Raw genomic sequence first — 27310 nt, forward strand, 5'->3', positions numbered from 1 at the left:
GGTTGTTGGAATGTTGCCAAGGTTACTAAGGTTTTCTGAGTAGTTTCTAGGGCGTTGCTATGTGGTCACTAAGGTATTCATGCTCGTTGCTAGAATGCTGCTATACAGTTACAAGGGAATTCTGAGTCATTGCTATGAGGTAGTTTTTATAGGGTATTGTTATGTGGTTTCAAGGTATTCTGGGTGGTTGCTAGAGTGTTGCTACAAGGTTACTATGGAATTCTGTAGTTTCTAGGGCAATGCTACTAGGGAATTATAGGGAATTCTGGGTGGTTGCTAGTATGTTGCCAAGTGGTTACTAAGGTATTCTGGGTAGTTTCTAGGGTGTTGCTATGAGGTGACTGGAGAATTTTAGTTGCTTGCTAGAACATTGCTATGCAGTTGCTAGGGAGTTCTGGGAGGTTGCTAGAATGTTGCCAAGTGGTTACTTGGGAATTCAGGGTAGTTTCTAGGGTGTTGCTATGTGGTCACTAAGGTATTCTGGGATTCTAGGACATTGATTTCTGGTTGTTTTTTAATGAGCTAACTAGGAATTTATTGGTGCTTGCAGTTAATAAAATATTGTAGAATTATAGAATTATTATTATGTATTGTAGGTCCTTGTTTTTTTTCCTACACCAAACATTATTTGTAGCGCGAATTCTATCCAATAATCGTAAAGAGTGCTTTGTTACTTCTGAGAAATAAGAAAGTCTTATCTTTCAAATTCTGTCCATTTTATTACAAAAGTCAAACAATAAATGGCATTTTGGCGCTCTTAAATGTGACATGACATTTCTTCCACTTTAATAAGTTATATCTCGGAAAACATGCATGAACATCAGAAGGTATGTTTAAAAAATACAGTACAACTTACCGAAATCCATATCATGTGTCTCATGCAATCGCTTAATCAGTGTTTGAACTGCGGAAAGATGTCAGTAAAACAGCTTGTGAACAACGTTGCATTTACCTCAGGAAAGTTATCAGATGTTTATAGTTCGTTAGTTAACTATAAAACACTAGAGAGGAGCTTATTTATCATGAAGACAAGTTGCTTGTGAAAGCTACCTTATGTGCGACTGAATTGTATACAAACATTTCAGTTTTTGAGTCTAATTATTATATCTGAAAATAAACAGCAGTTGAATATAATACCTCTGTTGTTAATTGTAACATGTAATATTATAGTGCACTAAATAAGAGGGTTTCCTGTATAATTTGCAGCATTATTTGGGAGATTTTTTTTTTTCCTGTTTCAGCATCTGCAAATATTCTGAATAATAATCAGCTAAAATACTGAGGAAGATTATTTTTTGCAGTGTGTGTTTGCAGTAATGCAGCTGCATCTGGACTGAGGGATAAAGTGTGTGTCATTTTTGAGAATGCTCTTTTGAAATAAGTGTACTCATACAACACAGTTCTGATCTAAATAACTGTGTTATTTGTCACAGTTGTAGGTGCTGCATTATATACACTGGCTGTGTGATTTCACCTGCTGCATTTTGTGGTCGTCTTGACCGCTCGGTGAATGGCGGCAGCGTGTTTGAGTGACAGCTTTAAATCCTGCTGCATGATTAGTGGCACCTTGTAAAGGGCGTCTTTGTAAAGCGCGGTCAGTAATTGCTACAGATGGCGGCTGTTAACGGCACTGCAGCAGAAAGCCTGTCAATCAATAGCAGTGCATCTGCTCGACTCCACCCGTAAGATCACAATCATCAAACCATTACGTTGAGAGGGTTTAAACAATTACTAATGTTACCTTTTATTAAACTCCAGGCTACACTGCATAAACGTCTTGAGTAATTTTGTCTTGTTTTCCAGCACAAATATCTGAACGTTCTTAAATCACGATATATTTACTTGAGAAGCAAAATGACAAGATATTAAGTTTTGTTTTCTGAAAAATGAAGTGAGTTAATGCTTAAAACAAGAACAAATATCTGTCAGTGGGGTATAAGCATGATTATTTTTCTTTAATAGATTATGTGTCCCACAATGCAATGTGCTTAACTAGACTTTACATTTCCACTGAGATGAATGAGGTCATATTCATATATCTCTTTCTAGATCATTTAATTGGACTGTCAGATATTGCAAAACTGCAAAAGAAGTATCTTCTGCTCACCAAGGCTGCATTTATTTGATAAAAAATACAGTAAAAATTGTGAAATATTTTTTCAATGTAAAATAGCTGTTTTCTATGTGAATATATAGTAAATGTAATTTATTTCTGTGATCAAAGTTGAATTTTCAGCATCATTACTCCAGTCTTCAGTGTCACATGATCCTTCAGAAATCATATTAATATGATGATTTGATGCTCAAGAAACATTTCTGATTATTATTGAAAACCATGATACATTTTATTTACAAATAACATAATCAGATTACATTTTTAGTAACTAGTAAAGTAACGCATTACTTTTAAATTTACAACAAAATATCTGAGTTACTTTTTCAAATAAGTAACGGAAGTTACTTTGTTTTCCCATTTATAGACTGACAGTTCTCCTGCGCAGTGTGAACATGATGGTTATAGTAGTTCTAAACTAAGGGTACATTTACAGAACAACGATGTACTAAAAACGGGAAAGTTTTTACTTTGCGTTTTTCACGTACAGATGACAACTTTTTCAAAACAATCCCCATTCACACAGATCAGTGAAAACGACTAAAAACGCTGTATTCTGCTGCCAGGCCAGTAGATGGCGATGTCACTTTGTAAAGAAACACTACACATTTATTCACATTTTTGTAGTTTACATGGAGACCATAACGCTATCATTTTCAAAAATTTGCACTTTGAAACCCATTTCAGGCCCCCATAACGCAGTTGTCGTGTAAATGAACTGCCAAAACGCATAAAAAGTTTTCCATTTTTAGTTGAAAACAGTGTCGTGAAAAACAGTGTCTAATCTCACTTGCACAAAAACAGATTCAGTATTCCTCAAAATGAATAAAAACAGTGATGCGCAAATATTACGCAAACCTGCAATAATTAAATATGTTAAATAACATAAATATACTTTATGGATTTAATCTCACTTTATTAACCAATGTCTTTGCTGCAGACCTTCCATAATCCAATTCAACCATTCAAATAAGCAAAATGACTTTAGATAAATATCACATTTGTCTTTAATTTTTTTGTTTTTATTGCTGAAGTTGGAGTGTTGAACTTTCTTCAGAATGGCAGCACAGCTAAAAGGTTTGTTTGAGCTGCGCCCTCTACTGTACAGGTGTGAATTTGCATTTCCTTCAGCCTGAGGCTGATTCATTTCACTTTTGGTGTCAAAGGACCTTAACATTTGCCAAAAGTAGAACTTTGGGGGGGTTTTGTTATAAAAACAAACAAACAAGCAAGCCCAGCCCAGGTGAGAAAAAGTAACGCAAAAGAAATGTAATTAGGGCCCTGTAATTTCCGCGATCACGGAATCGCAGACAGAATCGCGGAATCCATTCATAAAAACGGAATTTACCATATAACGCGGAATGTCACGGAATTTGTCAAATTTTTGATGAATGAATTAAAAGCAGGTCAGTACACGTAAATTAAATCACGATATAGACTAGTGACTGTGAATATTAATCCGCAAAAAGACTATTTAAACATGAATCCTGCATATCTGTGTGACTCTGAAATGAATGATGCGAAAGCACAGTTTCATTTACCTCACACCGCCTCACACACAATCGCGCAGGCGCATGCATGCTGAAGCACGTGCGACGCTCGCAGTGTTTTCGTCCTCCGTCGCCTCACTATATGAACGCACGAATTCATCTCAGAGCTGCTCTGAAAGTCACTTCATCAGCATTTAACCGCTTCGTTTGAGAAAACTACCGTCATAAACACAGAGAAACTCAAAGCTCTAGGCAAACCGTCAAAATAAAAGTTCGATTTAACTTGACAGAAACATATTACTGTTGTACAGTAGAATTTAGATAAATTAATTTAATAATAAATTATTAAAATATATTTTAAACAATAATCTCAGTGTTTCTTCCATGTTTTAATTTTAACACTAAAGCTCTGTTGTGCAGCACATTGTTTGACAAAAAAGTTTAATTTCATGTTTAAAAGATAAATTAAATGGTATGCGTTCATTTGATTGCCAGAAAAATGTAAATACACAACAGAACTTCTGAAAAAAAAAAATTTCATAAAAATATTTTTTTTAATTAATTAATATTGTTGTTTTTAAGAATTCAATTAATTAGACATGCTTTTTGATTATTAAAATGGAATTAAACCATTAAAATGGAATCCAGAAAACAGAATTTGGTCAAAATAAAATTTGAGGGGAAAGAATAAAACGTAGGGCCCTAAAAAAAAAAGAAGGGCCCTAAAAACTTTTATTAAATTGTTGGTAAATTGGACAAGATTCATTATTTCAATAAATTAGACATGCATTTTGATTGCTAAAATTTAAAGGTCCTGTTTTTCGTGGTTTTTTGAAGCTTTGATTGTGTTTATAGTGTGCAATATAACATGTGTTCATGTTTCGCGTGTAAAAAAACACAGTATTTTTATCACGCGCTCAGTGTTATTGTAAACGTCTTTAATTTTACCCTATCAATTTGAGCCGGAATCAGACCCGGTGATTGGACTGCGGGATGAAAATAACAGCGTTTCGACGACATGGCGACAAACACACTCTACAAACGCAACTCTTGTGTATTCCTGTGGGCGGAGGTTAGTCAAAAAACTGTTTTAGTGATGTCATTAAAGAAGGAAGTAGAGGGATGTAGTCCAAACTGGCCGTTCGATGTAGGCGACTTCTGTTAAATAAAATATCTCGCTTGGCATTGAACTTTGAGCTTTAAAATTTTACAGATTTTATTTATACTCTAACAACAACATTACACACTAACTAAAGTTTGAAACATGGGATCACGAAGAACGGGACCTTTAATTAAACCATTAAAAAGGAGTCAAAAAATAAATAAAACGGAATTTGGGAAAAAATAAAACGGATTTTATAGGGCCCTATGTAATGCATTACTTTCCATAAAAAGTAACTAAGTACCTCAATTAGTTACTTTTTTAGGGAGTAACGTAATATTGTAACGCATTACTTTTAAAGTAACTCTCTCCAACACTGGTGCCTTTTGGTTTCACTCGCTTTTTTTTAAATAGCAGTCACCGTACAGTATATCTAGTACAGTCGAACGTAACCATGCAAATTGAGTCTCGAGCACTTCTCTTATGAATAGACGCCGAAGCACTTCCTGAATAACAGGTTTATGTGAAGATCCATTAGGTGAACATATTGAAATCCTGAGGAGTGGAATCTGATCATATGCTTCAGCACATTCAGATGGAAGATCCAGACAGATCGAATTACCCAGCATCCCCTCTGACAAGCTTCCCAAAAATGCTTTCAGCAGGATTTGAGCGATCAGGTTATCCTGGATTAGAGCAGATTAGATTTGATTATAGGATCAGAAGAAATTTACTATGGGATTAACGGAGCTGATTATCACACACACACACACACACAATGAAAATAAAACCTGAATACAGATAAACACACAGGCTGTGGGGGGAATCTCTTTGTTTCTGTTTTTGAACATGTAGACCTTCAGCACTAACATATTCTCTTGAAAATATCAAAATCTTTTTAGTTTTTATATTTAAGTTTTAAGATGTTTTATTCAGACTAATGAATTATGAAAAATGTAAACAAATGCAAAGTGATCTTATCAAACAAGCATTTGGTTTGATGTTTATGTTGTATATCACACACCATATAAAAAGACTAACATCGTTACCAACTAAACATCCACACACACACACACACACACACACACTGATGATGCTGGTAAGGAAACATCCTGAATGTAATACGTGACTCATATGAGAAATCACGATGACTCCTGTATGACTGTCCTCTCTCTGACATCATGGCTTTCTCTTTCTGTATACGGGTGCATCTCACAAAAACATATCAGAGTCAAATCACACCCTTTTTTTTACTTTGCTTTTATTTTTTATTTTTAAGATTTTAAAAAAAAAAGAAAATTTATGAAATATTATGCATAAAGAACCATTATGATGTTATGGAATGACAATATTTAAATATATCTTTATATTTATATATTTATATATATATATATATATATATATATATATAGTTAGATCAATTATCTTGATTTTTGTTTTACAGAAACCAGGATTTCATTGAAAAAAAAAATCATAAAAATATCTTAATTCTAAAAATATTACTGTTGAAGCAACAAAAAACAATTAATGGTTTTCATTAGATTGTCATTACTGTAATTAATATATATTACAGTAATTATAGAGAAATTAAATATATATATATATATATATATATATATATATATATATATATATATATATATATATATATATATATATATATACAGTACAGTCCAAAAGTTTGGAACCACTAAGATTTTTAATGTTTTTAAAAGAAGTTTCGTCTGCTCACCAAGGCTACATTTATTTAATTAAAAATACAGTAAAAAACAGTAATATTGTGAAATATTATTACAATTTAAAATATCTGTGTACTATTTAAATATATTTGACAAAGTAATTTATTCCTGTGATCAAAGCTGAATTTTCAGCATCATTACTCCAGTCTTCAGTGTCACATGATCCTTCAGAAATCATTCTAATATGCTGATCTGCTGCTCAATAAACATTTAATGTGTACAATTGTACAAAATATTTGTGTACAATATTTTTTTTCAGGATTATTTGATGAATAGAAAGTTCAAAAGAACAGTGTTTATCTGAAATCTAATCTTTTGTAACATTATAAATGTCTTTACTGCCACTTTTGATTGATTTAATGCATCCTTGCTGAATAAAAGTATTCATTTCTTTAATTTCTTTTCAAAAAAATAATAAAAATTCTTACTGACCCCAAACTTTTGAACGGTAGTGTATAATGCTACAGAAGCTTTGTATTTCAGATAAATGCTGTTCTTTTGAACTTTCTAATTATCAAGGAATCCTGAAAAAAAAAGTACACAACTGTTTTCAACATTGAAAATAATCATAAATGTTTATTGAGCAGCAAATCAGCATATTAGAACGATTTCTGAAGGATCATGTGACACTGAAGACTGGAGTAACGATGCTGAAAATTCAGCTTTGATCACAGGAATAAATTACTTTGTCAAATATATTTAAATAGTACACAGTTATTTTAAATTGTAATAATATTTCACAATATTACTGTTTTTTACTGTATTTTTAATTAAATAAATGTAGCCTTGGTGAGCAGACGAAACTTCTTTTAAAAACATTAAAAATCTTAGTGGTTCCAAACTTTTGGACTGTACTGTATATATGTGTGTGTGTGTGTTATTTACATATATTTTTATATCTTTACTTTCTTTTGCTTTACAGCAACAATAATTTTCAGAGAAAGAAATGTTTAATTTTCATAAAAAATTATTTCAGAATTCTAAAATTCTCACTGCTCAAAAAGTAGGCTACATATTGGTTTTGTGTTAAAATATGACCGGATATGTTCTTTCCAGATTTTGTTCTTTCCATTAATTCATTATTACAGAGTATAAAGCATGTTTCTGTATGTCTGTGTGTTTAGGTTGGAATGGGTGGAAATCATCGAGCCGCGCACCCGGGAGCGCATGTACGCCAACCTGCTCACAGGAGAGTGTGTTTGGGACGCCCCGGCGGGGGTGCGGATCAAACGCAGTGGACAGGACCAGTGGTGGGAGCTTTTCGATTCCAAAACGTCCCGATTCTACTACTATAATGCTTCTACCCAGCGCACCGTTTGGCACCGCCCACACAGCTGTGACATCATCCCCCTCGCCAAGCTACAAACCCTCAAGCAGAACACCAACATGGCTCCGCCCACTGCTACGACGACCAGTGCCTCCGCCGACAGCAGCCCCGCCCGCAGCGCCGTCAGCACCACATCATCACAGGAGCAGGAGGAGAAGACGTCCGCCGCCGAGGAGGGAGAGAGGCGAGTTGAAAAATTTAGGAGTGCATTAGCAAAAAAACTTTTTAAATTTATCAAATAATGTGTTTCTCCTTAATAAAATTATTTAATTTATTAGAATACAAAAAGTACACTACGAATTTAAATAAATTTAATAATTAGGTGATTATTTATAGGCCTATTTTTAAAGAGGACCTTTATTTTGCTTTTAGCTCTACTAGAACATGTTTTCATGCTTGAATGTTGATTATTTTCCTCATTGTTGCAGCTCCTCTCTTCCCAGTCTGTCAGTAACGCTCTGTTTAGTTCCTGTCTCTATGAAGCCCCTCCTTCTAAAAAGCACAGTGTGCTCTGATTGGTCGGCTAGAGCAGTGTGTTGTAATTGGTGTTTGGGAAATGTCACGCCCCTTACCACAACCGCCAGTTTCAACACACTACTAACTAACTCAAACAAGCCCCACCCCTTTAATTTGCATATGCCTTGTGCGGGAATTATTTAAATGAGGAATACTGTGACTTGTTCTATCTATCTATCTGCAACAGCACCATGTTTTGACTTTGAAACATGCAGAACTCACATTTATTTAATGAAATTAATGCCTTTTGAAGTTTATTAATCACGTTAGGCCGTATCACGATTCCATGCACAAATTCAGCACCTCTAAAAAGATCTTTGTCATTCCATTTAAGATATATAAGACTTTTTTTATTTGCACAAATGCTCCTAAATACAGTTCACACACGTCTGTTTTTTTGTCGCAAATGCGAGTGAAACGCTCACACACTGTCGATCCTGGAGGAACTGTGAAAACATCCCAGAATCCCTTTTAATTTCACCCTGAGCATCGCTGAGACCCAGACGACATCGGTGGAAGTCGGATCTCATTTAGTTTGATCATGTGAATTTCCACATCCCTGTCCGATAGTGCGACCCATTTCAGTCAGTCTTCAGACGCTCTTAAAGTCAGACAACTCTTGTTTTTATGTGTTTGATTAGATCATCACTGTAAGTGGTTTTGATAGCTTGACTGGACCAGAAATAAATAGCTTACTGTCTCAACTACAATATATGTGCAAAATACAATACATGCTGTTTTTGCATTATATAGTATGTGTTCTCTTGTTTCCACCACTAAATAAAAAAATAAAAAAGGTAATTGTGACTTTTTATCTCACAATTCTGACTCAACATGTCCTCCAATCAATATGCCTATATAGGTCGTTTGTCATATATAACAATATGCAATCATGTGATCATGCGATCGTGGGTTCGATCCCAGAGAACGCTTGTGCTCATAAAGTGTATATGCAATATAAATCACTAAGGGTAGGTTTAGGGGTGGGGTCGGTGTAGTCGTTAATAAAAAAAAATGTTTTTGCTAAATGGAAATAGGACAAATAGCGGGTAAGGGACCGTGTAAAAAGCTCACACATAGCGTTTAAATGAACACACATTTTGATTTGGTAACGACGGTCATACGTCATTTCATGACGACAGACATAACACGACACTGTTATTATTTTTACGCCGCTAGAGGGCGCATGACTTTAAAATGTAAATATAGGTCATAAAAAAGGTGCTTGAAAAAATTACCTATAGGGTCGTTTTTTGGAGGTCAATCTCTTCTGACTTTATATCTCACAATTCTGACTTTTTCTCGCAATTGTTTATATCTCGTTATTCTTACTTTATATCTCACAATTCTGACTTTATTTCTCACAATTGTTTATATCTCGTTATTCTGACTTTATAACACGTAATTCTGACTTTATAACTCGCAATTGATTATATCTCGTTATTCTGACTTTATAACACGTAATTCTGACTTTATAACTCGCAGTTGTTTATATCTCGTTATTCTGACTTTATAACACGTAATTCTGACTTTATAATTCGCAATTCTGACTTTATATCTCACAATTCTGACTTTATTTCTCACAATTGTTTATATCTCATTATTCTGACTTTATAACACGTAATTCTGACTTTACAATTCGCAATTCTGACTTTATATCTCACAATTCTGACTTTATTTCTAACAATTGTTTATATCTCATTATTCTGACTTTATAACACGTAATTCTGACTTTATAACTTGCAATTGTTTATATCTCATTTATATTTCATTATTCTGACTTTATAACACGTAATTCTGACTTTATAACTCGCAATTGTTTATATCTCGTTATTCTGACTTTATAACACGTAATTCTGACTTTATAACTCGCAATTGTTTATATCTCGTTATTCTGACTTTATAACACGTAATTCTGACTTTATAACTCGCAATTGTTTATATCTCGTTATTCTGACTTTATAACACGTAATTCTGACTTTATAACTCGCAATTGTTTATATCTCATTATTCTGACTTTATAACTCGCAGTTGTTTATATCTCGTTATTCTGACTTTATAACACGTAATTCTGACTTTATAATTCGCAATTCTGACTTTATATCTCACAATTCTGACTTTATTTCTCACAATTGTTTATATCTCATTATTCTGACTTTATAACACGTAATTCTGACTTTACAATTCGCAATTCTGACTTTATATCTCACAATTCTGACTTTATTTCTAACAATTGTTTATATCTCATTATTCTGACTTTATAACACGTAATTCTGACTTTATAACTCGCAATTGTTTATATCTCGTTATTCTGACTTTATAACACGTAATTCTGACTTTATAACTCGCAATTGTTTATATCTCGTTATTCTGACTTTATAACACGTAATTCTGACTTTATAACTCGCAATTGTTTATATCTCGTTATTCTGACTTTATAACACGTAATTCTGACTTTATAACTCGCAATTGTTTATATCTCGTTATTCTGACTTTATAACACGTAATTCTGACTTTATAACTCGCAATTGATTATATCTCGTTATTCTGACTTTATAACACGTAATTCTGACTTTATAACTCGCAATTGTTTATATCTCGTTATTCTGACTTTATAACACGTAATTCTGACTTTATAACTCGCAATTGTTTATATCTCGTTATTCTGACTTTATAACACGTAATTCTGACTTTATAACTCGCAATTCTGACTTTATAACATGCAATTCTGACTTTATATCTCGCAATTGTTTATATCTCGTTATTCTGACTTTATAACACGTAATTCTGACTTTATAACTCGCAATTGATTATATCTCGTTATTCTGACTTTATAACACGTAATTCTGACTTTATAACTCGCAAATCTGACTTTATAACACGTAATTCTGACTTTATAACTCGCAATTCTGACTTTATAACACGTAATTCTGACTTTATAACTCGCAATTGTTTATATCTCGTTATTCTGACTTTATAACACGTAATTCTGACTTTATAACTCGCAATTGTTTATATCTCGTTATTCTGACTTTATAACACGTAATTCTGACTTTATAACTCGCAATTGATTATATCTCGTTATTCTGACTTTATAACACGTAATTCTGACTTTATAATTCGCAATTCTGACTTTATATCTCACAATTCTGACTTTATTTCTCACAATTGTTTATATCTCGTTATTCTGACTTTATAACACGTAATTCTGACTTTATAACTCGCAATTGTTTATATCTCATTATTCTGACTTTATAACATGTAATTCTGACTTTATAACTCGCAATTGTTTATATCTCGTTATTCTGACTTTATAACACGTAATTCTGACTTTATAATTTGCAATTCTGACTTTATATCTCACAATTCTGACTTTATTTCTCACAATTGTTTATATCTCGTTATTCTGACTTTATAACACGTAATTCTGACTTTATAACTCGCAATTGTTTATATCTCATTATTCTGACTTTATAACATGTAATTCTGACTTTATAACTCGCAATTGTTTATATCTCGTTATTCTGACTTTATAACACGTAATTCTGACTTTATAATTCGCAATTCTGACTTTATATCTCACAATTCTGACTTTATTTCTCACAATTGTTTATATCTCATTATTCTGACTTTATAACATGTAATTCTGACTTTATAACTCGCAATTGTTTATATCTCATTATTCTGACTTTAGAACACGTAATTCTGACTTTATAACTCGCAATTGTTTATATCTCATTATTCTGACTTTAGAACACGTAATTCTGACTTTATAACTCGCAATTGTTTATATCTCATTATTCTGACTTTAGAACACGTAATTCTGACTTTATAACTCGCAATTGTTTATATCTCATTATTCTGACTTTATAACACGTAATTCTGACTTTATAACTCGCAATTGTTTATATCTCATTATTCTGACTTTATAACATGTAATTCTGACTTTATAACTCGCAATTGTTTATATCTCATTATTCTGACTTTAGAACACGTAATTCTGACTTTATAACTCGCAATTGTTTACATCTCGCAATTCTGACTTTATAACACGTAATTCTGACTTTATAACTCGCAATTCTGACTTTATATCTCGCAATTCTGACTTTATATCTCACAATTCTGACTTTATTTCTCACAATTGTTTATATCTCATTATTCTGACTTTATAACACGTAATTCTGACTTTATAACTCGCAATTGTTTATATCTCATTATTCTGACTTTATAACACGTAATTCTGACTTTATAACTCGCAATTGTTTACATCTCGCAATTCTGACTTTATAACACGTAATTCTGACTTTATAACTCGCAATTGTTTATATCTCGCAATTCTGACTTTATAACATGCAATTCTGACTTAATAGCTCGCAATCTCACAATTGTTTATATCTCACAATTCTGACTTTTTTTCTTGAGTCAGAATTGTGAGACATAAACTAGCAATTGCAAGAAAAAAAGTCAGGATTGTGAGCTAAAAAGTCGCAATTACCTTTTTTAATTTTCATTTCATGGCGGAAACAATCTTCCATACTTATGCTCACCAAGGCTTTTGACCGGTAAACCTTTCAGACCAGACCCGTCAAGAGCTCTGAGGTTATTAAGCAATGAGATATGCTTCTGTAAAAACCACAAACACAGTCTGATTTTGCATTTAATTGCTGAATTCTTTCCGGAAACTGAGAGAAGTGGGCCGTTGGTGCTGCGCTCGGCACTCAGCGTGAGCTGGAAGACATTTGCACGGTTAATGGCTTGACGCTTAATGGTAAGAGATATTTACAAATTTGCGTGCACATAAAAAAATGAATGGAATAAAACTAAAGGTAATATTGAAAAACACAGCTGTAATGCTTCAAGCTGTTTTTTAGATTTAATATTCCAACAGTGTCTGCACTTAAATGGTTTCATCCCATGAGGAACGCAGGGACGAGAAAGGGAGGGTCATGAAATGATTTTGTGTGACAGAGGAGGAGGAGGCCGAGGGAATGAAAGAAGAGAGAGGCATAGAATGTGTAAATTGATTTGAAGGTCGGATATCCATGAATAATTAATATCCAGAGGAAAACACTGCTCACTTTGTAGTGGGTCTCTTGCTTGGAAGAGAGAGACTGAGTGAGAGATAAGTTTCTTGTGTTCGGAGTTTTAATCCGGCTACTAAAGGACACACACACACACACACATTTGGCTGTGTAATCCAGTCTGGTCATGGGGAGCCTTCGGAGGGCTGTGGTGGCCAAGTGCTGAATTGATTTTACACACTTCTTTTTCTTGAACGCTCAGAGGCCTTTTCTGTGCGTTTTAAACTCACGGACCTCTTAGATTTAGATCTTTAAAAATGGCCTTTGAAGACTGAGATTTTTAGTGGTGCTTGTTCTAAAATCAAACATCACTCATAGTAAGTGTTAGTAATTTGGACAAACCTAACATTCTCATTAAAATACTGAAACAACTTTCTTTCAGCTGATATCATCAATCCCTCTTATTAAAAAGAGACACTTTGTATCATCCAGTCATTTGCTCATGGATAAAATCCCACTCATTCCATTTTTCTCATTGAATAACCTGTTTCACTTGGAAATTCATCACATTTAAGAAGTAAAATTGTTTGTGATCATTTCAGAACAAAATATTTTAACATCTTAGTTTCCATAAACTAACTTTTTGGACTGGAAAGTGAGTTTTGAGATCTGAAGGAGAATGTCTAAAGAGCAAAATACTTATTTTATTCAAAATAAATGTTCTTTTTTTATTATTTTATTTTATTTTATTTTATTTTATTTTATTTTATTTTATTTTATTTTATTTTATTTTATTTTATTTTATTTTATTTTATTTTATTTTATTTTATTTTATTTTATTTTATTTTATTTTATTTTATTTTATTTTATTTTATTTTATTTTTACCCTTTAAATAAATAGTAAATATAAAATAAGTAAAATAAAATAAGAACATTTATTTTATTAAAATAATAAATATAAAAAATAAATAAATGGTAAAGAAAATGTGATTTATTATAAAATAGTCATATTTTCTTTTCCCTTTAATAATAATAATAATAATAATAAATAAATAACTATTTAAAGGGAATATATCATGAAAAGTAAAATAAAATAATAGTTATTAGTTAATAGATAAATATAAATAGATTTTAGATACAGATAAATAGATAAAATAAAAGTATTTATTTTATTAAAAATAAATAATTAAATAATTAAATAAATGTAATAAATTAAATAATTTATTTTACTTTACCTTTTTATTATATAACCCCTGTAATCAATAGGCAACAAATGGAATTTAGATATAGATAAATAGATTAAATAAAAGAATATTTATTTCATTAAAAATAAATTATTTAAAATAAATTAAATAATTTATTTTATTTTAATTTTCATGATATAACCCCTGTAATCAATAGTAAAAAAGTCTTATTTTCTCTTGTTCAGATTTAGATGGGGCACTGGCACCAGAGAGAGGATGCTCATCAAGGTGTCGGATCGGGAACCTAGTTTTCTGACGCAGGGAAACGGATACTCCAGTTCTTCCCCACGTTCCAGACGCTCGTCCAGCAATGCTCCGTCGGACCCTGAAGCCACGCCCCTTTCCCTGCCTGACCGGCCCGCAACGCAATCCCCATTCCTGAAGAGGGCAGAGTTGGGCGGCACTCAGCGGCGCTGCTCGGGCGATTCCCAGCCATCGTCCCCTCGCTATGCGTACGAGCCTCCTTTGTATGAGGAACCGCCCTCGGAATACCAGTCCCCGCCTATTTATGAGGAACCGCCCACTGATATGCATTGCGACCCGGCATTTTTTGGCTCCGACAGGTCTCCGGCGCGAAAACCAGGTCTTTACCACTCCCCCAAGCAAAGCCCGTCTCCTTACGGTCAACTGGTGTTGACAAGACAGCGGAGCTCAACGCCCGAGAAAACGCCCAACCAAGGCGACTATAGCTCAAGTGGGCGGGACTATAGCTCTGCAGGGCGGGACTACAGCTCCAGTGGGCGGGATTATAGCTCGGGCGTGAGGGACTACAGCTCTGGCGGTCGGGATTACAACTCTAGTGGACGGGAGTATAGCGCCGCTGGGCGGGAATATGTAAAGCAGCTAGTTTATGTTGAGCAGTCTGGCTCCTCCCCTCGATTTAGGACGACAGAACGTCTGCTGAGCTACGGGACGACCAGTTCAAATAGCCTATCAGCCGGATTTTCTTACGGCGGCTCCTTTACGCTACAGCACAGTCACGACCTCAATGGTGGCAATCGTAAACGTAAGAACCGGAAGCCGTCTTTGCCGGGAGGAGAGGGGGAAGGCATGGGATCAGGTCTCGGGGCGATGATCACTCAAGCCCGGTTGGCATGGGAGGCTCAGCAGATGTTACATCAGCGAGGGGGCGTGTCCTCCGACCAGGGAGTGAAAGACGGGTATGAGAGTGACGGGGCGACGCCCCTGCCGCTGCCTGGCCCGGTGGTGCGGGCTTTCAGCGAAGACGAAGCGCTGGCGCAGCAGGACAGCCACTGGAAGCGCGCCACCCTGGACAGACTGGCATTTCCTCAGGCGCTTCTAGAAAAGAGTCTGTCCGTGCAAACCAATCTGGCATCACCAGAACCTTACCTCCATCCCTCGCAGGTAATGCACAAAGACACGCATATTGCATCAGAAACTCAAAACATTGCCAAGATTTCCATATTAAGGCAATTACCTGATTATTGTGATACTTGGGACACATTACAGTGCCGCTTATTTTAGGTGTTGCAATACTTTGCAACTGTGATTTATGTGAGTCGAGCATCACTTTGAAAATTAGTTATACTTTGGGTTCAGGGTGTGTTACGATACACTTAGCTCACAAGACGATACACGATATTGGGTTCACAAGAACGATATGAAATTTTTAAGAAGATAGATTTTAAGACACAAAGGCACAATTTTAAATATCCAAAATCAAATATCCACAATTCAAATATCCAAAAACCACTACAACAGTGTTATATATTTTGTTGACTTGTGTACTTACATTATCCCAAATGTTTCCAAGAATGTTTTAATCCAAATCGGACCGTGTCCTTGCGTCGGATTCTTTTCCACCGGCTGTAGTTGTGAGAACAACACCTCCCATGATTCCGCAAAATCATCAAGCTACGCCTTTGTTTTGAATAAGCGACCTCTAGTGGCAAAAAATTACATATTTAAGAAATTTAAGAAATCTTCAATGACAAAATATGATTGGAAAATGCAAAATCACAAAATGCAAAACAATGCAGGTGCATTTTACTTATCATTTATCTAATCTAGGGCTGTCACTAACGATTGTTTTGGTGAAAGAGTAATTGGTCAATTATTTTATTTTATTTTATTTTATTTTATTTTATTTTATTTTATTTTATTTTATTTTATTTGGTATGACCCTTTAGATAAATAGTAAATATAAAATAAGTAAAATAAAATAAGAACATTTATTTTATGAAAATAATAAATATAAAAAATAAATAAATGGTAAAGAAAATGATTTATTATAAAATAGTCATATTTTCTTTTCCCTTTAATAATAATAATAATAATAATAATAATAAATAACTATTTAAAGGGAATATATCATGAAAAGTAAAATAAAATAATAGTTATTAGTAAATAGATAAATATAAATAGATTTTAGATACAGATAAATAGATAAAATAAAAGTATTTATTTTATTAAAAATTAATAATTAATTAAATAATTAAATAACGCAGGTGCATTTTACTTATCATTTATCTAATCTAGGGCTGTCACTAACGATTGTTTTGGTGATAGAGTAATTGGTCAATTATTTTGAAAATGAATCGAGTAATAATCAGATAATATTTTTGGTGGTTATAAGTAAATACCCTTTAAAATGACTCAAAATACGTATATAATAACAGTGAGGCAATAATAATTGGTTTATATAAAGCAAGTCATTTTATGGTGTTATTGAACAACACTGGTTAAATAAATAATACAATATACATAATATTTATAAACAATGAACATTATGTATTGTAACAAATGCCTGCAGAGGGCGCTAACGGCCTGGTGATTGTTACACTTTACAGCAGAACAAATCCTTTTTTAAAGATGCCGAAGAACATGTTTTTAAAAGATGTAATATAAGTCTAAGGTGTCCCCTGAATGTTTCTGTGAAGTTTCAGCTCTAAATACCCCATAGTTTTTTTTTTTTATTAATTTTTTTAACTGCCTATTTTGGGGCATCATTATAAATGCGCCGATTCAGGGTGTGCGGCCCCTTTAAATCTCGTGCTCCACGCCCCAAGAGCTCGCGCTTGCCTTAAACAACATAAAAAAAGTTTACACAGCTAATATAACCCTCAAAATGGATCTTTACAAAGTGTTCGTCATGCAGCATGTCTAATTGCGTAAGTATAGTATTTATTTGGATGTTTACATTTGATTCTGAATGAGTTTGATAGTGCTCCGTGGCTAAAGCTAACATTACTGTCAAAAAAAAGTTTGAATCCCTGCTTTAATTAATGGAAATGGTAATTAGGGTGTCAAAACCAATAAGTAGGTAAACCTCAAATAGAATATTGTAAAATTATCCTAGTAGTGAGTAACTGGGGCTTTATTAAACATTAGAAGCAGTGCATTTTCTAATTAATAGCAGTGAACTTAAATCAAGTTACTTGATTATGCATCATGATGTTAGAGTGCGCTATAGAAAAAGTTTTTTGGACACATTGGCGCTTCAGGCCGTTAATGAGTTGGAATCCTCCGATGGCGTTCTGTGGCAGCGTTGAGCTGAACTCTGAGCTCTTTCAGCCCAATATAATGAGCATTTAAATGTCCTGCCACCCTGCTCGAATCAGGCCTGAACCGCTGGTTAAACGCTGCCAATGGGGTTAATTGGGACGGCTGACCTTTAGACGCCTGTTACCCAACCAGTGATATCTTTGTTCTGGGTATATTGGACTGTGCGGTTCTCGGAGGCGAAACTGTGCGAGTGTTTCCTTGGAGGGATTTTTTTCAGGTTCTGCTCTATTTGCTGATAATAATGGAGACAGACAGCTGGTCCAGTAGGAAACGGTGTCACACAAACTGTCTACATTAATTCTGCTTCCCAAACATTCCCGAATACCATTTGCAGCAATGACATGAAATAACAGGGCCGGCTCGTGCTCTCTGGATAGTGTTTAAATCACAATGCTTTTCCATTTTCAGAGATTTATGGGAAGGTTGTCCAAGCGCACAGAAGGCAGATGTGCGTTTGTACAGCAGAACATGCACACGTCTCTTCGCACAGACACGCCCTGCTGTAAGAGCATGAATATTTCAGCATGTGCAGTTTTTTTAAGAGTCGTTGCGCTTATGTAAAGGCATCATGTCAGAGTCCACACCCTCCTCACAAACACACCATCTTCAGGAGATACACGGACATGTGCGACATCTAACATGCTTCCTCGTGTCTGGGTCACATTTCACACATATAACAAATTATATTTTGCATAAGGAAATCAAAGCTTGTTTTATGACCATTGAGATTTTTTTTTTTCAAACACATTTTCCCCTGAAAGTCTCATTACTTTAAAGGAAAAGAAAATATAAATTGATTTAAAAATATTATATTGATTATATTTTACTTTCTCATTATTCTATTTCATTACTGCATTATTTTTACATTTTATCTAAAATTACAAAGTAGTTTTTAAAAAATTACAATTTATAGTAATTATATTAAAAACTAAATATTAGTGATTTTTGTCTGCATAAAATATTTAAATCAGCATAAATTAATTACTTTAACTTTTATGAATACTGTGAATTCTGACATACATCTTTTGTCACATACTGTTTTTCGCCTACTACATAGTAGGGAAGTATGCAATTCGGACCAGATGTGACGCGACTATGTGACGAGACAAAATCAATCAAAAATCACAGCCAATCTGAAGAGTGTTGGGGGCGGAGTCTCTCTGCAAGTGCACTGCACTCGCAATCAAATGGACAAGTACATAATCAAATGCATAATTATTACACCATTTTAGCATTATTAAAAATACACTCTTTGTCATAGAATACATTCATTTGTTCAAAGTTTGAGTGTTCTTTTTATTTTTTATTTGTTTTCTTTTAATCTGAGGTAAATTATAAAGGTCATGCAAAATGATATTCAAACTCTCATTAGACACTTTTAACATTAAATAAAACACATAATCAGTACCTGAGATTATCACTTTCATACTTTGTATGTTGTTCCAGCCATGAGGTCGCAGAAATAGAAACCATTTCTGAAATAGAATTGTTGTGTATTGCCGTCACGGCTGGTTAGGACAAAAACTTGCCTTTTTATCGTGTTATGACGTCAAGTCGCACCTAGTTAGGATGGTATAAGAGTTTTTTTTTTTTTTTATAGTCGTGAAAATAATTAGTCTTAATGGTCTAAACAGGCTTCTTTTTTGATTTGTGAATAGATTTTTTTTTTTTTTTTATCAAGTTCTGTCATGAAACTCTAGATGGCGCAGACTGATAGGTCCTTAACTCAATCTGCTTGCAATCACATCATTCTCTATAGGGCACAGCTTATTGATTCCTGCTGTATCAATAGCCAATGAGCTCACTGCTCAACCGTCAAATACTTGGTCAGCATTTGCTGTAGCAGTTTTCAGTGCGCTTTCAGTGCGCTTCCCCATCTCCACCTGTATAAATATGTTATGGGTACATCATTTTTACTATATTATACAGCAACAGCATGTCTTACTTGTTCACAGCAGCATGTCATGTATGTATTGGCAGTAGCAAACCCCGTACTTGCTTTGCAGCAGCAGCAATAACAGCAGCAGCAATAACCAACAGCAGCTGCAATAACAGCGGCAATAACAGCAGCAGCAATAACAGCAGCAGCAATATCAGCAGCAGCAATATCAGCAGCAGCAATATCAGCAGCAACAATAGCAGCAACAGCAGCAGCAATAACAGCAGCAGCAGCAATAACCAACAGCGGCAGCAATTACAGCAGCAACAATATCCGCAACAGCAGCAGTAACAGCAGCAATATCAGCAATAACAGCAGCAACAATAACAGCAGCAACAATAGCAGCAGCAACAATAGCAGCAGCAGTAACAGCAGCAATATCAGCGGTAGCAATATAAGCAGCAACAATATCAGCAACAGCAGCAGCAATAATAGCAGCAGCAATAACCAACAGCGGCAGCAATAGCAGCAGCAGCAATAGCAGCAGCAATAACAGCAGCAGCAACAATAACAGTAGCAGCAATAACAGCAGCAGCAATAACAGCAGCAGCAATAACAGTAACAATAGCAGAAGCAATAACAGCAGCAATAACAGCAGCAGCAGCAATAACAGCAGCAGTAACAGCAGCAATAACAGTAACAATAGCAGAAGCAATAACAGCAGCAGCAATAACAGTTACAACAGCAGCAACAATAGCAGCAGCAGTAACAGCAGCAATAACAGCAGCAATATCAGCGGCAGCAATATAAGCAGCAACAATATCAGCAACAGCAGCAGCAATAATAGCAGCAGCAATAACCAACAGCGGCAGCAATAGCAGCAGCAGCAATAGCAGCAGCAATAACAGCAGCAGCAACAATAACAGTAGCAGCAATAACAGCAGCAGCAATAACAGCAGCAGCAGCAATAACAGCAGCAGCAGAAGCAATAACAGCAGCAGCAATAACAGCAGCAGTAACAGCAGCAATAACAGTAACAATAGCAGCAGCAATAACAGCAGCAGCAATAACAGTAACAATAGCAGCAGCAGCAATAACAGCAATAACAGCAGCAGCAGCAGCAGCAATAACAGCAACAATAGCAGCAGCAATAACAGCAACAATAGCAGCAGCAATAACAATAGCAGCAGCAATAACAGCAGCAGCAGCAATAACAGCAACAATAGCAGCAGCAATAACAGCAACAATAGCAGCAGCAATAGCAGCAGCAGCAATAACAGCAACAATAGCAGCAGCAATAACAGCAGCAATAGCAGCAGCAGCAATAACAGTACCAATAGCAGCAGCAATAACAATAGCAGCAGCAATAACAGCAGCAGCAGCAGCAATAACAGCAACAATAGCAGCAGCAATAACAGCAGCAGCAGCAGCAGCAATAACAGCAACAATAGCAGCAGCAATAACAGCAGCAGCAAAAACAGCAGCAGCAAAAACAGCAGCAATAACAGCAGCAGCAGCAATAACAGCAACAATAGCAGCAGCAATAACAGCAGCAGCAATAACAGCAACAATAGCAGCAGCAGCAGCAGCAATAACAGGAACAATAGCAGCAGCAGCAATAACAGCAACAATAACAGCAGCAATAACAGCAGCAATAGCAGCAATAACAGCAACAATAGCAGCAGCAATAACAGCAGCAGCAATAACAGCAACAATAGCAGCAGCAATAACAGCAACAGCAACAATAGCAGCAACAGCAATAACAGCAACAATAGCAGCAGCAATAACAGCAACAATAGCAGCAGCAATAACAGCAACAGCAACAATAACAGCAGCAGCAGCAATAACAGCAACAATAGCAGCAGCAGCAGCAGCAATAACAGCAACAATAGCAGCAGCAATAACAGCAGCAGCAGCAGCAATAACAGCAACAATAGCAGCAGCAATAACAGCAACAATAGCAGCAGCAACAATAGCAGCAGCAACAATAACAGCAGCAGCAATAGCAGCAATAACAGCAACAATAGCAGCAGCAATAACAGCAGCAGCAGCAATAACAGCAACAATAGCAGCAGCAACAATAGCAGCAGCAGCAATAACAGCAGCAGCAATAACAGCAACAATAACAGCAGCAATAACAGCAGCAATAGCAGCAATAACAGCAACAATAGCAGCAGCAATAACAGCAAAAATAGCAGCAGCAATAACAGCAGCAGCAATAACAGCAGCAATAACAGCAACAATAGCAGCAGCAGCAATAACAGCAACAATAGCAGCAGCAATAACAGCAACAATAGCAGCAGCAATAACAGCAGCAGCAATAACAGCAACAATAGCAGCAGCAATAACAGCAGCAGCAATAACAGCAACAATAGCAGCAGCAGCAATAACAGCAGCAATAACAGCAGCAATAGCAGCAATAACAGCAACAATAGCAGCAATAACAGCAGCAGCAATAACAGCAACAATAGCAGCAGCAATAACAGCAACAGCAACAATAGCAGCAGCAGCAATAACAGCAACAATAGCAGCAGCAGCAGCAATAACAGCAACAGCAACAATAACAGCAGCAGCAATAACAGCAACAATAGCAGCAGCAGCAATAACAGCAACAATAGCAGCAGCAATAACAGCAGCAGAAGCAGCAATAACAGCAACAATAGCAGCAGCAACAATAACAGCAGCAGCAATAGCAGCAATAACAGCAACAATAGCAGCAGCAATAACAGCAGCAGCAGCAATAGCAGCAACAGCAATAACAGCAACAATAGCAGCAGCAATAACAGCAACAGCAACAATAACAGCAGCAGCAGCAGCAATAACAGCAACAATAGCAGCAGCAGCAGCAATAACAGCAACAATAGCAGCAGCAATAACAGCAGCAGCAGCAGCAATAACAGCAACAATAGCAGCAGCAATAACAGCAACAATAGCAGCAGCAACAATAGCAGCAGCAACAATAACAGCAGCAGCAATAGCAGCAATAGCAGCAATAACAGCAACAATAGCAGCAGCAGCAATAGCAGCAGCAGCAATAACAGCAACAATAGCAGCAGCAATAACAGCAGCAACAGCAACAATAACAGCAGCAGCAATAACAGCAACAATAGCAGCAGCAGCAGCAGCAGCAGCAATAACAGCAACAATAGCAGCAGCAATAACAGCAACAGCAACAATAACAGCAGCAGCAATAACAGCAACAGCAACAATAACAGCAGCAGCAATAACAGCAACAATAGCAGTAGCAGCAGCAATAACAGCAACAATAGCAGCAGCAACAATAACAGCAGCAGCAATAGCAGCAATAACAGCAACAATAGCAGCAGCAATAACAGCAGCAGCAGCAATAACAGCAACAATAGCAGCAGCAACAATAGCAGCAGCAATAACAGCAGCAGCAATAACAGCAACAATAACAGCAGCAATAACAGCAGCAATAGCAGCAATAACAGCAACAATAGCAGCAGCAATAACAGCAAAAATAGCAGCAGCAATAACAGCAGCAGCAATAACAGCAGCAATAGCAGCAACAATAGCAGCAGCAGCAATAACAGCAACAATAGCAGCAGCAATAACAGCAACAATAGCAGCAGCAATAACAGCAGCAGCAATAACAGCAACAATAGCAGCAGCAGCAATAACAGCAGCAATAACAGCAGCAATAGCAGCAATAACAGCAACAATAGCAGCAATAACAGCAGCAGCAATAACAGCAACAATAGCAGCAGCAATAACAGCAACAGCAACAATAGCAGCAGCAGCAATAACAGCAACAATAGCAGCAGCAGCAGCAATAACAGCAACAGCAACAATAACAGCAGCAGCAATAACAGCAACAATAGCAGCAGCAGCAATAACAGCAACAATAGCAGCAGCAATAACAGCAGCAGAAGCAGCAATAACAGCAACAATAGCAGCAGCAACAATAACAGCAGCAGCAATAGCAGCAATAACAGCAACAATAGCAGCAGCAATAACAGCAGCAGCAGCAATAGCAGCAACAGCAATAACAGCAACAATAGCAGCAGCAATAACAGCAACAGCAACAATAACAGCAGCAGCAGCAATAACAGCAACAATAGCAGCAGCAGCAGCAATAACAGCTACAATAGCAGCAGCAATAACAGCAACAATAGCAGCAGCAACAATAGCAGCAGCAACAATAACAGCAGCAGCAATAGCAGCAGCAATAACAGCAACAATAGCAGCAGCAATAACAGCAGCAGCAGCAGCAATAACAGCAACAATAGCAGCAGCAATATCAACAACAATAGCAGCAGCAGCAATAACAGCAGCAGCAATAACAGCAACAATAACAGCAGCAGCAATAACAGCAGCAATAACAGCAATAACAGCAACAATAGCAGCAGCAATAACAGCAGCAGCAGCAGCAATAGCAGCAGCAGCAGCAGCAATAACAGCAACAATAGCAGCAGCAATAACAGCAACAGCAACAATAACAGCAGCAGCAGCAATAACAGCAACAATAGCAGCAGCAGCAATAACAGCAACAATAGCAGCAGCAATAACAGCAGCAGCAGCAATAACAGCAACAATAGCAGCAGCAACAATAGCAGCAGCAACAATAACAGCAGCAGCAATAGCAGCAATAGCAGCAATAACAGCAACAATAGCAGCAGCAATAACAGCAACAATAGCAGCAGCAATAACAGCAGCAGCAGCAGGAGCAGCAATAACAGCAACAATAGCAGCAGCAATAACAGCAACAATAGCAGCAGCAACAGCAACAATAGCAGCAGCAATAACAGCAGTAGCAATAACAGCAGCAGCAACAATAACAGCAGCAGCAGCAATAACAGCAACAATAGCAGCAGCAGCAGCAGCAGCAGCAATAACAGCAACAATAGCAGCAGCAATAACAGCAACAATAGCAGCAGCAACAATAGCAGCAGCAACAATAACAGCAGCAGCAATAGCAGCAATAACAGCAACAATAGCAGCAGCAATAACAGCAACAATAGCAGCAGCAATAACAGCAGCAGCAGCAGCAGCAATAACAGCAACAATAGCAGCAGCAATAACAGCAACAATAGCAGCAGCAAAAATAGCAGCAGCAACAATAACAGCAGCAGCAATAGCAGCAATAGCAGCAATAACAGCAACAATAGCAGCAGCAATAACAGCAGCAGCAGCAATAACAGCAACAATAGCAGCAGCAACAATAGCAGCAGCAGCAATAACAGCAGCAGCAATAACAGCAACAATAACAGCAGCAATAACAGCAGCAATAGCAGCAATAACAGCAACAATAGCAGCAGCAATAACAGCAGTAGCAATAACAGCAGCAGCAGCAATATAAGCAGCAACAATATCAGCAACAGAAGCAGCAAGAACCAACAATGGCAGCAATAGGTCACTGTGATTTTGCCAAGTAAGACATGTTCCTGGATTAACATCTTTGTTGATCCTGGAACAACATTCCAATCAACCAATCAGATTTGAGGGACGAGTTTACCATTTATGTCAAGTTTAGGCTTGCAACCAGGGTTAGGTGCTTCTACATCAGTGTTATTCACCTATCTTTCCCTTCTGATTTTAGGGATGAGTTATGGGTAGGATTAGGTTTAGGGGTAGGGATAGGGTTTAGACTAAAATTTCAGACTGGAATCTTGTTCCAGGATCAACAGAAAATGTTGATCCAGGAACATGTCTTACTTGGCAAAATCACGGTGACCGGCAGCAGTAACAGCAGCAATATCAGCAGCAGCAGAGTAGCAGATCTATTCCACCAAGTCCAAACATATCAACATTGCCATATTCATTACCATGCCAAACACTCTGAGAGTTGTCATGACTGAAATATTTTTTTAGCAATGAATATATTTATTTGTCAATTTATTATTATATATTATATGTTCATTATAATATATCGTTTGTTATTTCTTTTGGTGTGAAATATTATCTGGAAAGTCCTCTACAGTCCCAACACCAAAAAAAAAAAAGCGACACTGAATAATCATGACGGGGTGATGAGGAGAGGAAGTTAAGATGAGTGGAGGAATCAGCAGCATCCAGCAGCTCTAATGTGCTCATGAAGCAGCGTGATCCACAGACGCATGAAAGAGAAGATGGAGTGAACTGAAGCACTAGAGGAGAGGAAGCCTTCGTGACTCATTTATTAATCGTGTTGATCAAGAACGCCTGCGGTCACGAAACTTTCACTGCCACTCAGAAATAATAAGTGCTAATGCTCAAATATAGAGTTGGAGCACAAAATCACCCATTTTTAATATAGTACCATCAGTATTTGAAATTCACTTTGTAAGAGTCATATTAAAAGAGTCATATTTTTTTCTGGTCCAGCAGATGAAAATGGTGTGCCTTAGTAACAGCACACCTCCCCTGAACAAAACATGGGATCAGAGGAATCATTCATGTCTGGAGCACAAACGCTGCAGGACAATGAACCCACGATGCCTGTTGCCAGCAGTTTAAAATATCATTCATTATGAAGTGGTCAGCAGTCTCACGGGAGTCATTAGTTTGGATGATTTCTCTGCTCGGTCAAATGAACTGTATTTCTGAGCCCAAGAATATGAATCCATTTAGAAAGACCATTATCCCTCATGTTCTCGTCATCTTTACACACGGCTGAAGTTAAACACCTTCCATGACCTCCACAATCATCAAACCTTTATATCATATTGATCTGAATCTCAGAAGATTCATTACAATGCTCAGTTCATGTAATTAATGATTCGCATATCAATTTAATGATTCACAGTTAAAGTAAATGACTTACTGATTCATTTGAACTCTGGCATCATCTTTTTCTAGGCAAAATATGTATCGCTACAAAAATAAACAACAATATTTTCATAATCAGTATGTTTCAAACAAGAACATTTTTACTCCAGAAGCTAATTATGAATCAATATTTAGGGCCCGAGCACCGATGGTGTGTTTGTAATTGCTCGGTCAATTATTCTTCTTCTCCGAAATGAATCGCATTTTTGAGGGCCTAAACATGTTTGAAAACTCATGAAACATTGCACACACGTCAGAAGTGGTGAAAATTTACATCTGATTTGGGTTTCAGAATTATGTGTGGCGAAATGGCCTACAAAATTTAAATTAAATGCCCTTCGTGCTAAGTTTCACATACAGGTATGAAATTCGCCAGTCACATGTAACAGCAAACTCTGAAAACCCAAAAGGAACTGAGATATTTAGAATTTTCTCTGCAAAATTTTTGCAGTTTTTGCCATTTCCAGATGTATTTTAACGAACTCCTCTGAGAGCTTTATTTCAGAATTATTTCAGAAAGTTTTTTTTTCTAATTTCTTGCAAAATTAATTTCAATTTAACATGATCTACTTTAATTTTTTTTAAG

General features: G+C 36.1%; 1 protein-coding gene across 1 annotated transcript in view; it reads left to right on the forward strand.

Moving 5' to 3' along the window:
- Positions 1 to 27310, forward strand: part of arhgap39 (Rho GTPase activating protein 39) — a 76983-nt gene that overhangs the window by 21399 nt on the left and 28274 nt on the right. The window contains exons 2-3 of the mRNA XM_048207832.1: positions 7569 to 7955; positions 14738 to 15917. Coding sequence (XP_048063789.1) covers positions 7569 to 7955; positions 14738 to 15917 — 1567 coding nt within the window. The remainder of the gene's footprint in view (positions 1 to 7568; positions 7956 to 14737; positions 15918 to 27310) is intronic.

Source organism: Megalobrama amblycephala, linkage group LG11, assembly GCF_018812025.1.
Source record: "Megalobrama amblycephala isolate DHTTF-2021 linkage group LG11, ASM1881202v1, whole genome shotgun sequence".
In the NCBI taxonomy this organism is placed as follows: Eukaryota; Metazoa; Chordata; class Actinopteri; order Cypriniformes; family Xenocyprididae; genus Megalobrama; species Megalobrama amblycephala.